Here is an 11,890-nt window from a genome sequence, read left to right as displayed (position 1 = left end):
CCGGACGTTGAATCTTCTCGTTGTAATTTATTTTAGTAATCACACGTTGTAATGTATATCGTATTATTTAACGTAAAAGTAGTAATAGTATTTCTATGGTTAGATTTTATATTAAGACTAAGTTCATCATCAGATGCTTCGTAGCCAATGAAATAAGCCGTACAGCATCTGAAGATAAATCTAAGACTGCTTAAATCTAAGATCCGACTATGAATACCAGCTTATAACAATTTGTAGGTCTGTTCGTTTTTGCTGCACCGCTGAACTAGTGTAATAAGTTGAAGCGAGACAAGTATATGTTTTCTCACTTCAATTTATTGCACTAGTTCAGCGGTGCAGCGAAAACGAACAGACCCTGTGTCTCTTGATGGAAAGCAACCAAAGTGCAGCACGAGTTCGTACTTTCATCTGTTACGCGCACCTTCGCCGCACGAGGGCTCCACAGTCAATTACGGATTTGCTGTTTCCTACCGGCCTTCGTGTGTTGTGCCGGATAGTTCGTGATACACGCGTATTCACGCTCTACTGAAGTTGCCAGAATATACTGTGCATTCGTTTTTGAGCGTTGGAAATTATTGGTAAGCTGGCTCGGCAATATAAATTTTACTAATTTTGTACACTTGAAACAAGGAGTCCCCTCACGTCCTCTCACTGTCGCTCCATCGATCGCGCGATTTCGAGATGAGCGCGAAGGAGAATTCCACGGCGCCGGCGAAGAACACGGCCGCGTCGAACGCGAAACCCTACGGCAAGATCGTGCTAACGTTGAAGAATTGCCTTCTGCCCGACGAGAAGCTCAACTCAACTCCCTCGTATTTGGACGGCCTGGACGCGGAGACCGAGACAGACCTGCGGATATTAGGATGCGAGCTTATACAGACCGCCGGTATTCTGCTGAAGTTGCCACAGGTGGGTTTCTTTCCTTAACTCTTGAGGTCGGCGATGGATCTCAACCTAATCTTCGTAATCTGGAGGTCAATAGCCAAGTTCTCGATCGTTATTTTTCCAATATACCTATTCGCAATGTGTAATGTGTGAACTTATCATTGCGAAACGCAATCGTATATCCAGGATGACTCTCTCCAAATTCCGATTAAGCTAATCGACGATTGACTCAATCAGCAGATTTCTCCGTATGCAGAATAAAGAGCGGGTTGTTTGTAAAAACAAATAGGAACTTACGTCGTTTACTTTTTTTTTAATCTGTATTTAAAATTGATGTAATTCAAATATTAACTGCCATATTCTGCTATCATATACAGAATTATTTGTTTTTTGATTATCGTCAGGCGACTAATCATATGGTTAAAAATCGCTGTTAGCGATTTTACCATCTGTGCCAACTTATGTTCCTGCCGACATTAATTAAACCTTAACCTGAATTTAAATAATTCTCTTCAGACAATGGCTTAAGGGGATGACGAACTTGATGTGAGCGTTGATAACAGAGGCCTTCTTCAAAATATCTCACATAAATACTGAAACAGTCACAATACCTTTTCTTGTATGCCTTGTACAGTCGGGTTATATACAGGGCTGAAAATCGCGTAATTTTCCGTATAGGGAATGGTACAGCATACATAATCGGACGCCGACTGTACATATGAATATAGTTGTGAAAGTTTGGAGAAAACCGTTTTCTTTTTTTCAATTTTTCCCGTGGATTTTCTCGGTTTCTTTCTTAAGGACAGGGAAAGTCGTTTAGAAAGAGTTCATTGTGTTAAAATGTCTACCATTTTTTTCTTAACCTTTAGAGGGCCGGGATTTGAGAGGGCATATCCGCCTTAGTGAAGTGGTAAAAAAGGTATCTTATATCATGGATTGACCATACACTAAGTATCGATCATGGGTAGCGCCAATATATTGGCTTTCCGGTCCTCTAAAGGTTAAAGATAGGGAAAGTCGTTTAGAAAGAGCTCATTGTGTTAAAATGTCTACCACATTTAAGGAAATAAAAAAGATAATTCAGGGTTCAAAAGGTAATTCTACTACCTGCTATTTTATGCCTACCGACAACCATCGACTAAGGAATGTGTCCTCGAACAGATATACAGCAGAAAAGCTGCGCAAGGACGCGTACCGATCCGATAGTTGTCGGTAAACAGTTGCGTCAGATACTGTCCCTGATAAAACCTGGAATTCTCAAGAAATTTGTTTATGCCTGGAAAAATTTGGAAATTCTCAGGGAATTTTCCTTTTTCGGATTTGAGTAGACACTTTGTAATTGCGTTCACTTAACTGAATTTAAATTAAATAAAATTAATATGTTACATGTTAAGCAATAACGTTACCTTCGAAGAATTACAACTGAATAGATTGTAAACAAGTATGTAATACATAAGGTGTTTGAAAACTGATGGTCAATAATGTAAAGGTAAAAATAAACCAAAATAAGCAAGAACACATCCCGGTGAACGTGGGGCCGCAAATGAAATGTTTTTGAATCATCACACATGTTTTGTTACGATCAGCCGCTGGCAATGGAAGCACTAGTGCATAGCAAACAATTCTTTGCTAAGAGTGGCTTTACTTACACGTCAGATATTACATGTTTAATTGTGGGTTTCAACACTACAGGATGTTACAGAGGGGAAAAGCTTCTTGGTGCTGCCTCGAGTGCACTGCCGTTGGTTTTACCGTACATGAAGTGCATGTCCGCATACTCTTCGTTGCTGTAACCACTGTCCATGTTGATGATCCGTTGAAGAGTACTGGTAAGCCTAGAGCATTGAAGGAAGAGAAAGAGGAAGAATAAGCATGCGTGTGCAACATGTAACAAAATATATATGATAACTCGAAAACGGTTCAATTGCGGCCCCATGTTCACTGGGACGTTTTTGTTTATTTTAGTTTGTATTTTTTGCTTTTACATTATTGACCATAATTTTTTTAAACATTCCGTATAATATATATATATATATATGTAACAAATAGTATAATATCATGTTATCCGACAAAATTCGCGAAAAAAAATTAATAAGCCGGGTTTTTTTATCTATGCATATAGATTTTATGTAAATGTAAGTATGATAGAAACGTGAATGCAATTAATGTGCGCTGCTGTATCTTACCATATCTAATAGAAAATCTAATCAAGATATACCCAAATTTTTTTGCAATTTTGTATCTTTCTAGGCCTCTAAATTTAATTGAAAAGATATAAGAATGTTCTTTGAAATTTCCCTGATTGGAGCATTAACACATGTGGTATGTACAAGCTGCGGGATTTCTATATCAGGCAAATATTCAGGTAAATATTTACGCTAACTGATAGCTAGAGTATCAGTTTTGAAGTTTTTAATTCATTTCCGTCACATACTGAGCGATGCTCCAATTCATTTTCTAACGTAAGTTTCTACTTTAACTGTGTAAAAGTATTTCTAATTCTATGCAGCCGATACGACACAAATTTTGCAGAAAGAAATTAGTATTTACCAGCAAAGTTTTCAAGTATGGCATCCCCTTAAATTAAGATTGAGGTTTAATACGTAGACATAATATATTATGTCGGTATTCATTGTCAAGTCTTATATTTAAAATCGTCTCAGATACATCTTCAGATATTATACGCATCGTTTCACCAGGCCCGTTTGTTTTAGCTGAACTAATGTTGCATTGAAACTTGGTTCCTTTTTCCTTCACAGCTATGTTACATACTTGTTTCACTTTAAAAGCAAACAGTGCAAGTTCGGACTAAAACTAAACGAATCTATTGATTCCGAAGCATCTGAAGATAATATTAGATTAATTTGAGTTTGGAGAAAAGGTCACCTTTACACTATGTCTCATTAGCGTTCCATTAGTTCGCCATTAAGCGAGCATTATTGCCTTCGACCAAATAACTTAGTAAACATTAAATGATTATTATTCTTGGTTGATGTATTTGTGAAACTGCTTTCAATAAATTATTGGACAATTATGACGGTTAGGTTTGAAAATGTGTTACTTTTTCTGTGTTGCTCTCTTTTACTTTGGCTCGTTTAGCACATATAGAAATATGTTCTTGTTTTAACCCTTCGTGAACAGAACTATACTACAATATATATTGTTTATTTAATGCACAAAATCAGCTGAAAATGTATGTACTTTCCAGACTGGATGGCTAGTATAGACAAATGACTGGCTATGTGTGCGCTGGATACAAGCCAACGTGTCTAGAGCAATGTAGAAGTACGGACCACGGATTTATCTCTGCTAACGTCTCAGAAGGGCTAAAACAGATCATATTGGTTAGAGATTAAGACTCATGACAATGTTATCTAATCCCCCGAACCTTTTCATTTTGTGTAGGTCGCAATGGCTACAGGACAAGTGATATTCCAACGGTTTTATTATAGCAAATCGTTAGTTAGACACAATATGGAGACAACTGCGATGGGTTGCATCTGCTTAGCCAGCAAAATTGAGGAGGCACCTAGACGCATCAGGGACGTGATCAATGTTTTCAATCATATCAAGCAGGTTTCCAGTCAAAAGTAAGTAGCCTCGAATAATGTATGAATGAATAAAGGGATGGATTTGTGTTAGGAAAAGCTATAATTTCATTAAGAAATGAAGTTGACAAATTCAGTTATACCAACGGAATTGTATTTTCCACGTTGCAACATACACATCGCACGAACCGAGATTTTTCCATGTAATAATAGTAGTTAGCTAAATATATCTCGATTGATTGACACTTTATCGGCTGTACGCAACTAAACGCGTGAGATGCGGTAATATCACAGTGTTGGTCACCGGTAACCTTCACGGCACACTCAACGTGTTAACAATACATTTAAAAGATGATACACAGTAATATATACGCAGAGAATGAGAAATGAAGAAAGGAATTGACAAATACCGTTTTTTACAATTTCAGGCCGATACAACCTGTGATTCTCGATCAGAATTACGTAGCGCTGAAGAATCAGGTGATCAAGTCCGAGAGACGGGTGCTGAAGGAGCTGGGTTTTTGCGTTCACGTAAAGCACCCCCACAAGATCATAGTCATGTACTTGCAAGTCCTCGGATACGAGAAGAATCGCGCTTTGATGCAACAGAGCTGGAACTACATGAACGACTCGCTGCGCTCCGACGTGTTCTTGCGTTATCAGCCGGAAACGGTGGCATGCGCTTGCGTCTACCTGGCCGCCCGTCAGCTGCAGCTGCCGCTTCCTACATCGCCCTCCTGGCTCACGCTGTTCCGTGTCAGCGAGTCCGCCATTCGAGACGTCTGTCGGCGTATACTGCGTCTCTACTCCAGGCCGCGCGTCAAGTCCGAGCAGCTGGAGAAGCGCGTGGAGGAGCTGCGACGTCAGTACGAGGAAGCCAGGACGAAAGCGCGCGGCGGGGACGTCGATGGACACACACCGAGCCCGCCATTACCGAAACACCACAACGCCTGGGGCGGATTCATCAGTCGCAGCGGCACACACGCGGCTCCCGAGAGAACGAAATCACCCAGGTGATGATCATAATCTTAATCATAATCTAATCGTAATCCTCTCTCGTAAATCGCCTGTAATAATGATATATTTACATTAATCTATCTTGATATTGTTAAGTTCTCTCCAGTTGAAAGATCTCTAGTTGAAATGTTATCTTTCTGACCTTGTAACGTCGAAAGAATCATTTTCCCGTTAATAAAGTGCAATTCTACAAATTAACAATAATAGTATATATAATTCATTTGTACTCCACAGTGTTGTACATGAAATCTAACGTGTGGTTGCAAATAGTCGATCAAAAGGCGAGATAGCAGCGTGAGAACTTATTGTACACAATGCAGATACTATCTAGATACAACGTAGAGATGCGACGATGTTACTTTTCACACCGGTAGAAACTCCCGCTGATTTTCGGTGAAAACACGCGAAATTTCTCAACTGCTTTAACGTTTCGTTTCAGACGTTCAAAATCACCGAGCACCTCGCCGTCGCGAGGCGAAGGGACCAAACACTCCAAGCGTAAGAAGCACAGCAGGAGCAGGTCCCGTAGCCACAGCCGCGGCAGATCCTGCAAGCCCAAGAAAACGCAGCGGAGACGATCGGGAAGCCACAAATCGTCCCGCAGCCGTTACAGGTCACGCAGCCGATCCCGCGAGAGGGACTTGGAGAAGTCGAGCAAACACCGCAGTAAACACAGGCGGCACTGAATTTATGCGCACTCGACATGAGCCATGAAGCGTTCACGGTCGAGTATATTGACAAATAGATTTGTAATATATATACATACATATACTTATATATACATATATATAATAAAACCTCGTCCAGGCCTATTGCAATTTAGTTATTTGGCAGAACACTCGGTTTTCGATCCGTAAAGTCTCCCGTTTTTATATACTCTCAAACCTGACCATTTTCATCCTCACGAGGCCACAGAGTGTCTTACCTTTTTATGTTGTACATCCTTTGAGATTTTTTACTCAGTCACGAATTTGCTAGGATACAAGAGTAATCGCATATCTCACCGCGTCGTTGTTACTTGAGAAATTAGGTCAACTCCCCATAAACAAATATATACCTTGTACTTCCGAGAGAAACATTAATTCCCCGCTCGTCCAAGTTTTGTAAAACCGACGTGGTAAAATGTTACGACAAAAGTAAGAGATGAATCGAAAAGGATGTATCACAAAAGTATACAGCGAGAATAAAGTTTTATATTCGTATCTCTGGGCGTATCATTTTAGCGAATCCGACAGGTAACGCCCTTTTCTTCTCGGCGGCGATTACCGGTGAGAAATCGAAGACTTGCAGCTGCGGCAGAAGGTGTACAACGTAACCCCTGTAGCAGGGAATATCCTCGACCGGGTTACCGTGTAACGTCAAAGATCTAAGATTCGACAGCTTCTTCAGCCTTAAGACATCCGCAATGTTTGAAATTTTGTTCCCATGCAAGTAGAGGATTTTTAGGTTCGCAAACTGCTCGATATCCTCGCCGATCTCGCTTATTTCGTTGAAGGACAAATCCAGCCAGCTGAGGTGTGCAGGATCGTCGAGGACTCGATTCGCGAGACGTTGCAGGCCGTCCATCGAGCTCAGCAGATTGTTACTCAGCCACAATGTACTGGTCACATAACGATCCTTCATGGTTCTTATCGGTGCCTTCCCAGTGCGTGTCGTCTGTGCGTATCGCTTCTTCATCAGGTCTATAGAGAAAGATAAATGTTTACAAATACTGTATAATAAAAATAACAATGACCATACAGCAATATTTCTCGCAGCACTTATCCAGTATCATAAATCATCCATTTCTCTGATCAATTTCTTTTCAGAGAAATTTTTTTTTATATGTGAAGGAATTTCTATAAACTACAATTTAATTATATTTCATAAAAATTTTATGTGTGATGTGTCTGGGAAAAAAATTAGTGATTTAGGGTCAAAGCAAACTTTAAATATTTCATTGTAACAATCCTGATGAAGAGAGTACAAGCTTTCAGAAGGCATTTCTATTGTTTCTTAAAAATTTGCTATCTAAAAATTATAGTTCACGATCAAGTGAAGAAATCGATCTAAATATGCCAATTAAGGATTAATCATCATCTGGTAATATCATGGCAGAAAGTTGGTATATGACAAATGTTATCAATTTTAAATTGCAAAATACTTAAGTATATTTCAAAGAAATCTGTAGGAAAACAAGTCTTCGTTTATATACCGTTCACGGTAGCTGCTTTCCTATACGATAAATCCAACGGTGGAGCAACCAACATTTCTTGTCGTTCATCTCGTCTATAATCAGATCTGTGATTTTTCCGAGGATTGGTACTTATCATTATCGTGAGCGTTCAAGCTTCATCGGCAAGCGTTGTCAGATTCGGAAAACATTCGAAGTTCGCGTCTCGTGACTTCTCCATGACGAACGTTTGGCCGACGTAACGGGTAAGAAAAATTATCGTAGTCCTACCGAGTCCTGCGTATTCAAAATATATACATATACCTGTAGAATGTACATTTTTACAAAAACACAGGTATCCGTTCTATAAAATAGCCTTACATATTAGTGACGACTCCACTCGGTTCGAATCGCAGGAATCGTCCAACGAGAGTAACATTGCGAGGTAACGTGTACCTCGTGTAACATTGTTTTCAAATCATTCGTTATTTCGTTCGACTTGAGCCCTGCGATTCCTCAGCAAATCAGATATCATTTTACTCCCGAGCGAAAACAAATCTTTCTATTGGACATTGGAGACAGGAGGTCTATTCTTTGTCGCTGAACTAGGGCACATTTCCGGGGAACTAGAGAGAAACAGATATATAAATGACTTCGTGTAAAAAAGAGGTAACAAGAACTATTGCGAGCTAGTGCAGTCGATTCAGCTATAAAGAACAGATCTAAGGCCCGTATCAGATGGATGAAGGCCCGGATCAGTATGGATTAGGGATTATGATCGCGGATTGAGAATTGAGGATTGTCCAATCACACTGCGATTTGGGTTATTTTCACGCTAGCATGCTCAAGTTGTCAACAAATTTTTTGCACAGTTAGAAGTATACGATTTTTCTTGCAAGTATCGTTTATCGCCAACAAGTTTTGCCACATGTATAGAATTTTCCTATTCCTAGGGACATTTGTACACAGTTTTGTACAAATTTGTGCAAATTATATAGTTCACAGTTTACACTAGACCCATCGACATACTCGGCGACTATTGGCTCATAATATGAAAATATCAAGAAAATAAAATTAAGCCTTAGGCTGGTATTCATAGTCGGATCTTATATTTAAGTTTATTTTCAGATGCTCTACGACTCATTTCATTGGCCACGAAGCATCTGAAGGTAAACTTAAGACAATCTTAAATATAAGATCCGACTATGAATACCGGCCTAAATTCCGACCAATATTCCCAATCGTAGCCTGCTAAATGTTGATTGGTTGGGCTTCATGTTCCAATTCGATAGCCAAACTCATCCTTCAATTTCAATCCAGACTTACTGTGATTTCATTGGTCGATTTCCAATCCCCAATCCCTAATCCATAGTCTGATACAGGCTTTACACACAAGACCGTTTCCCATTGTCAAACGCCATCTCAAAGCTGCATTCATTACGCCGCGGGGCCACCGCGCATGCGCCGCCGGTTCACGCTTGTTCAACGGCGGAGCCCGGTATAAACAGTTGGAGATTAATCAAACCGTTAACCGTTCCCGCCGCCGAGAAAATACCTGACCGAGGCTCTGACGGGGTGCGCGCAACCGAATTTCGACGTGATCCCTCGTTTTCGCGGCGCGCTTCGCGAGGACTAGTCCTCCGGCTTCGTATTTCGGCGCGAGCCGTCGTTGCGGTTACCGGCTCGTGTCTATCCCGGTGCGGACGAGATGCCGCGCACCAAGTATACGCGCAAGCCCAGAAACGACTCTCAGGGCGACCATGACATGAAGCTGAGGACCTTCGAGCGGCACGTGCAGAAGAGCATCCTCAAGCTGGAGCAGGACGCGCAGGCGGACATCCGGGGCTTCGAGACCTTCGTCGACATGACCATCTCTCGCCTGCCGTCGGAGATACGCCGGATGACCTTGGGCGAGGTACTGGCTCTCGAGAATGACGATCTAAAGGAGAACTGCGACGAGGTCTTCTCGTCAGGGATGAACTGCATGCGGCCGCCCGCCGTGCCGCATGCCAGGAACACAATCAGGACCGCAGTGAAACGAGCCACTGCCGCGTCCGACGACGGCTACGCGACGGAAGGAGGTACCAGTGTCGACAGCACATCGAGAGCCACCAGGGCTCAGATGTCAGCGCCGATGTCGAGGAAAACGCGCAACTCCACCAGAACGAGCAAAGTCAAGTTCAGCGAGATCAATCAGGAGACCGTGAGGAAGACCAGAGCGAGAAGCAAGGATCACTTGAATATGCCTATTGTAAAGGTGGATGTCTTCAAAACACCGGCCATACCGAAGCCCATGAATATGTACGACGTCGTCACACCCAAGATCAAGCCGAACACACCTTTGAATGTGTTGAGGCGTCCGCGTCAAGGTGAAATGGTACTCAGCATGCAGGGCAGCCCCTTGCTGGTTTCCGCGGTCGTCGAGGAAAAGACCGCCAATGTCAATGTGCCTCTGTCCGATGGCAACATGATGTCCTTGTTGCCGCAGGAGGGACTGCGCATCTCAAATATCCCGTCGCTCGATGCTGAAACAAAGCATCAGCTGCAAACACTGAAGAAACACATTGAGCAAGTTATCGCGCGAAATTAACATTAAATGTCGTTGATTAGATTGTAACGTTATTATAGTGTAACTATAGGTTAAGTTGAGATATTTTTGTACTTTATATATATATATATTTGTATTTACTCGCATGAGATGGAAATAGTAGAATGTTTACCTTGTTACGACATTGTCAATAGATTTCCTCTGTACAATAAAAGTTTCAGCATGACAAATCTCATTCGTTGTCAGGTGTTTCCTCGAGCGTTTCTCGACATTTCTCCCGGCTAAATAGAATTCATGGTATAGTGAGCATTTCTTTCTTCCGAGTATTTTCTGTATGCCAGTAAATAAGATGTTTCGTTGCAGATGATGAGTGTTAGCAGCAAGTATGGAAGATTTCATTAATGCTGTCTTAAGCATAGTACCATCGAGAATTTCCAGTCACAGGCATTATGAGCGAATATTCGTGTATCACGACTGTTGTTAATTAACGATGCTCGAAAGCAGCGCTCATGGTGCACAAATATTTCAAAATAACGCACTTAATTGGAAACTTATTAGAGAATGGGATAGTCTTTAATGTTTTTTTTTTGTGTTGATCTGATTTCACTAATTCAAGAAATGTATATACACATTGGAGCGTATGAAGCGTCACATGAGATTCTCACGCTTCATTATGCAAACATTTCTTGAATTAGTGTAGCTAGTTCAGCTAAAAAGAACGGGTTAATTAAGGGGGGATTCTGGTCTAACATCTTAAAGGAATCGATTTTTTATTTTCTATATATTCTTATAGTACAATGTCTCAAGAATATGTTCTTATAGCGACATTTCGAAATTCGAAATATTGACGAAGTTTTAAGCAGTTTAATTAGCAGTTTAATTTAAACAGCTGGCCGATCGTTCGAAGCGCACGAGAATCTCTTTGTATTCGGAAGTATCCAGGCATTCAAACAAAATAAACAAAGTAAACAAGTTTTTCCAGATATACAATGACTTTGATGCGTGTATATCTCCGTAAGATAAGGATTATAACTTTTAACGGTTGTTCGAATTTAGTTCTTTCGGGAATGTTTAGTGAAAGTTATGTTTCCATCTTAAAAGTTATGAGGATAAATATTGGCCAGCAATGCAAATTGTTTGTTGAATATACGGACAAGCAGCGACTCGCGCACGCGGAGAGCAAGAGTTCTGAAGCTGCAAAACAAGCTCGTATAGCTGGCCAAAACAACATGGAGAAGCTGTATGATTTTTATGAAGATGAAGAAGGACTACTCTATGGGCCAGGAATAGCAGATTAGTCAAAAACATGCTATAAGTATGAGAAAACAATACCCGAAACTTTAAACGCGTTTTTCTTGAAACCATTTTTCTCTCCGCCGACATCAGAACTCAAAAACTAATAAACGAATCGGCTTCAACTTATAGATAATTTTAAATAACAGTTACATCTTTGGAGTAAACTTATAAAACTAATAAAAAATTAATAATAAAATTTTTTAAGTTATCCTACTTTTGAGCACTCTAGACCAGAATCTCCCCTTAATAAAGACTTGTATTCTGGATTCTATTTTATCGATAAAGTGCCTCAAATGTGGCTTTTCAACCAATCAGATGGTTCTTAATTTTTATCGATAAAAGAATTCAGAATTCGAGCTCAAGTTTTCTGTACCACGCTATTTAAAAAGAAATTTTAAATGGTCAGACACGTCTAAAAGGTCGAAGTTTCATTGGTTGCGTCAC

The 11,890-nt window shown here is 40.6% G+C and overlaps 3 protein-coding genes across 5 annotated transcripts; 2 read left to right on the top strand and 1 right to left on the bottom strand.

The window, feature by feature from the left end:
* Window positions 1-477: 477 nt before the first annotated feature.
* Window positions 478-6,262, top strand: LOC106742394 (cyclin-L1). 3 transcript variants are annotated; one of them, XM_014615292.1, is made up of 6 exons: window positions 825-909; window positions 2,578-2,714; window positions 3,219-3,250; window positions 4,291-4,475; window positions 4,862-5,446; window positions 5,890-6,262. In XM_014615292.1, the coding sequence occupies exons 2-6, from the start codon at window positions 2,579-2,581 to the stop codon at window positions 6,134-6,136; spliced, it is 1,185 nt and encodes a 394-aa protein (XP_014470778.1). In that variant the 5' UTR covers window positions 825-909; window position 2,578; the 3' UTR covers window positions 6,137-6,262. The 3 variants fall into 3 exon arrangements, with proteins under 3 accessions (XP_014470777.1, XP_014470779.1, XP_014470778.1); XM_014615293.1 differs by lacking the exons at window positions 2,578-2,714; window positions 3,219-3,250 and adding an exon at window positions 4,094-4,170 and having other exon boundaries at window positions 821-909; XM_014615291.1 differs by lacking the exons at window positions 2,578-2,714; window positions 3,219-3,250 and having other exon boundaries at window positions 478-909.
* A 99-nt stretch (window positions 6,263-6,361) lies between these two features.
* Window positions 6,362-8,212, bottom strand: LOC106742395 (leucine-rich repeat-containing protein 51-like). The gene is made up of 3 exons (XM_014615294.1): window positions 7,984-8,212; window positions 7,645-7,899; window positions 6,362-7,132 (listed from the first exon to the last, which is right to left on the bottom strand). The coding sequence occupies exons 2-3, from the start codon at window positions 7,760-7,762 to the stop codon at window positions 6,642-6,644; spliced, it is 609 nt and encodes a 202-aa protein (XP_014470780.1). The 5' UTR covers window positions 7,763-7,899; window positions 7,984-8,212; the 3' UTR covers window positions 6,362-6,641.
* An 861-nt stretch (window positions 8,213-9,073) lies between these two features.
* LOC106742353 (borealin) lies at window positions 9,074-10,363 on the top strand. The gene has a single exon (XM_014615210.1). It carries the CDS (start codon window positions 9,311-9,313, stop codon window positions 10,190-10,192), a length of 882 nt encoding a protein of 293 aa, XP_014470696.1. The 5' UTR covers window positions 9,074-9,310; the 3' UTR covers window positions 10,193-10,363.
* The last annotated feature ends 1,527 nt before the right edge of the window (window positions 10,364-11,890 follow it).

Source organism: Dinoponera quadriceps, unplaced genomic scaffold (assembly GCF_001313825.1).
Source record: "Dinoponera quadriceps isolate SergipeBrazil2010 unplaced genomic scaffold, ASM131382v1 scaffold629, whole genome shotgun sequence".
Classification (NCBI taxonomy): Eukaryota; Metazoa; Arthropoda; class Insecta; order Hymenoptera; family Formicidae; genus Dinoponera; species Dinoponera quadriceps.
This window is presented reverse-complemented; position numbering and strand designations above follow the sequence as displayed.

Coding starts and splice junctions, on each gene's coding strand:
- LOC106742394 (XM_014615291.1), top strand. CDS start 682: ATGAGCGCGAAGGAGAATTCCACGGCGCCGGCGAAGAACACGGCCGCG. Junction 910..4,290: donor TTCTGCTGAAGTTGCCACAG/GTGGGTTTCTTT, acceptor CATTTTGTGTAG/GTCGCAATGGCTACAGGACA. Junction 4,476..4,861: donor AAGCAGGTTTCCAGTCAAAA/GTAAGTAGCCTC, acceptor TTACAATTTCAG/GCCGATACAACCTGTGATTC.
- LOC106742395 (XM_014615294.1), bottom strand. CDS start 7,762: ATGATAAGTACCAATCCTCGGAAAAATCACAGATCTGATTATAGACGA. Junction 7,133..7,644: donor GAAAGCAGCTACCGTGAACG/GTATATAAACGA, acceptor CTTTCTCTATAG/ACCTGATGAAGAAGCGATAC.
- LOC106742353 (XM_014615210.1), top strand. CDS start 9,311: ATGCCGCGCACCAAGTATACGCGCAAGCCCAGAAACGACTCTCAGGGC.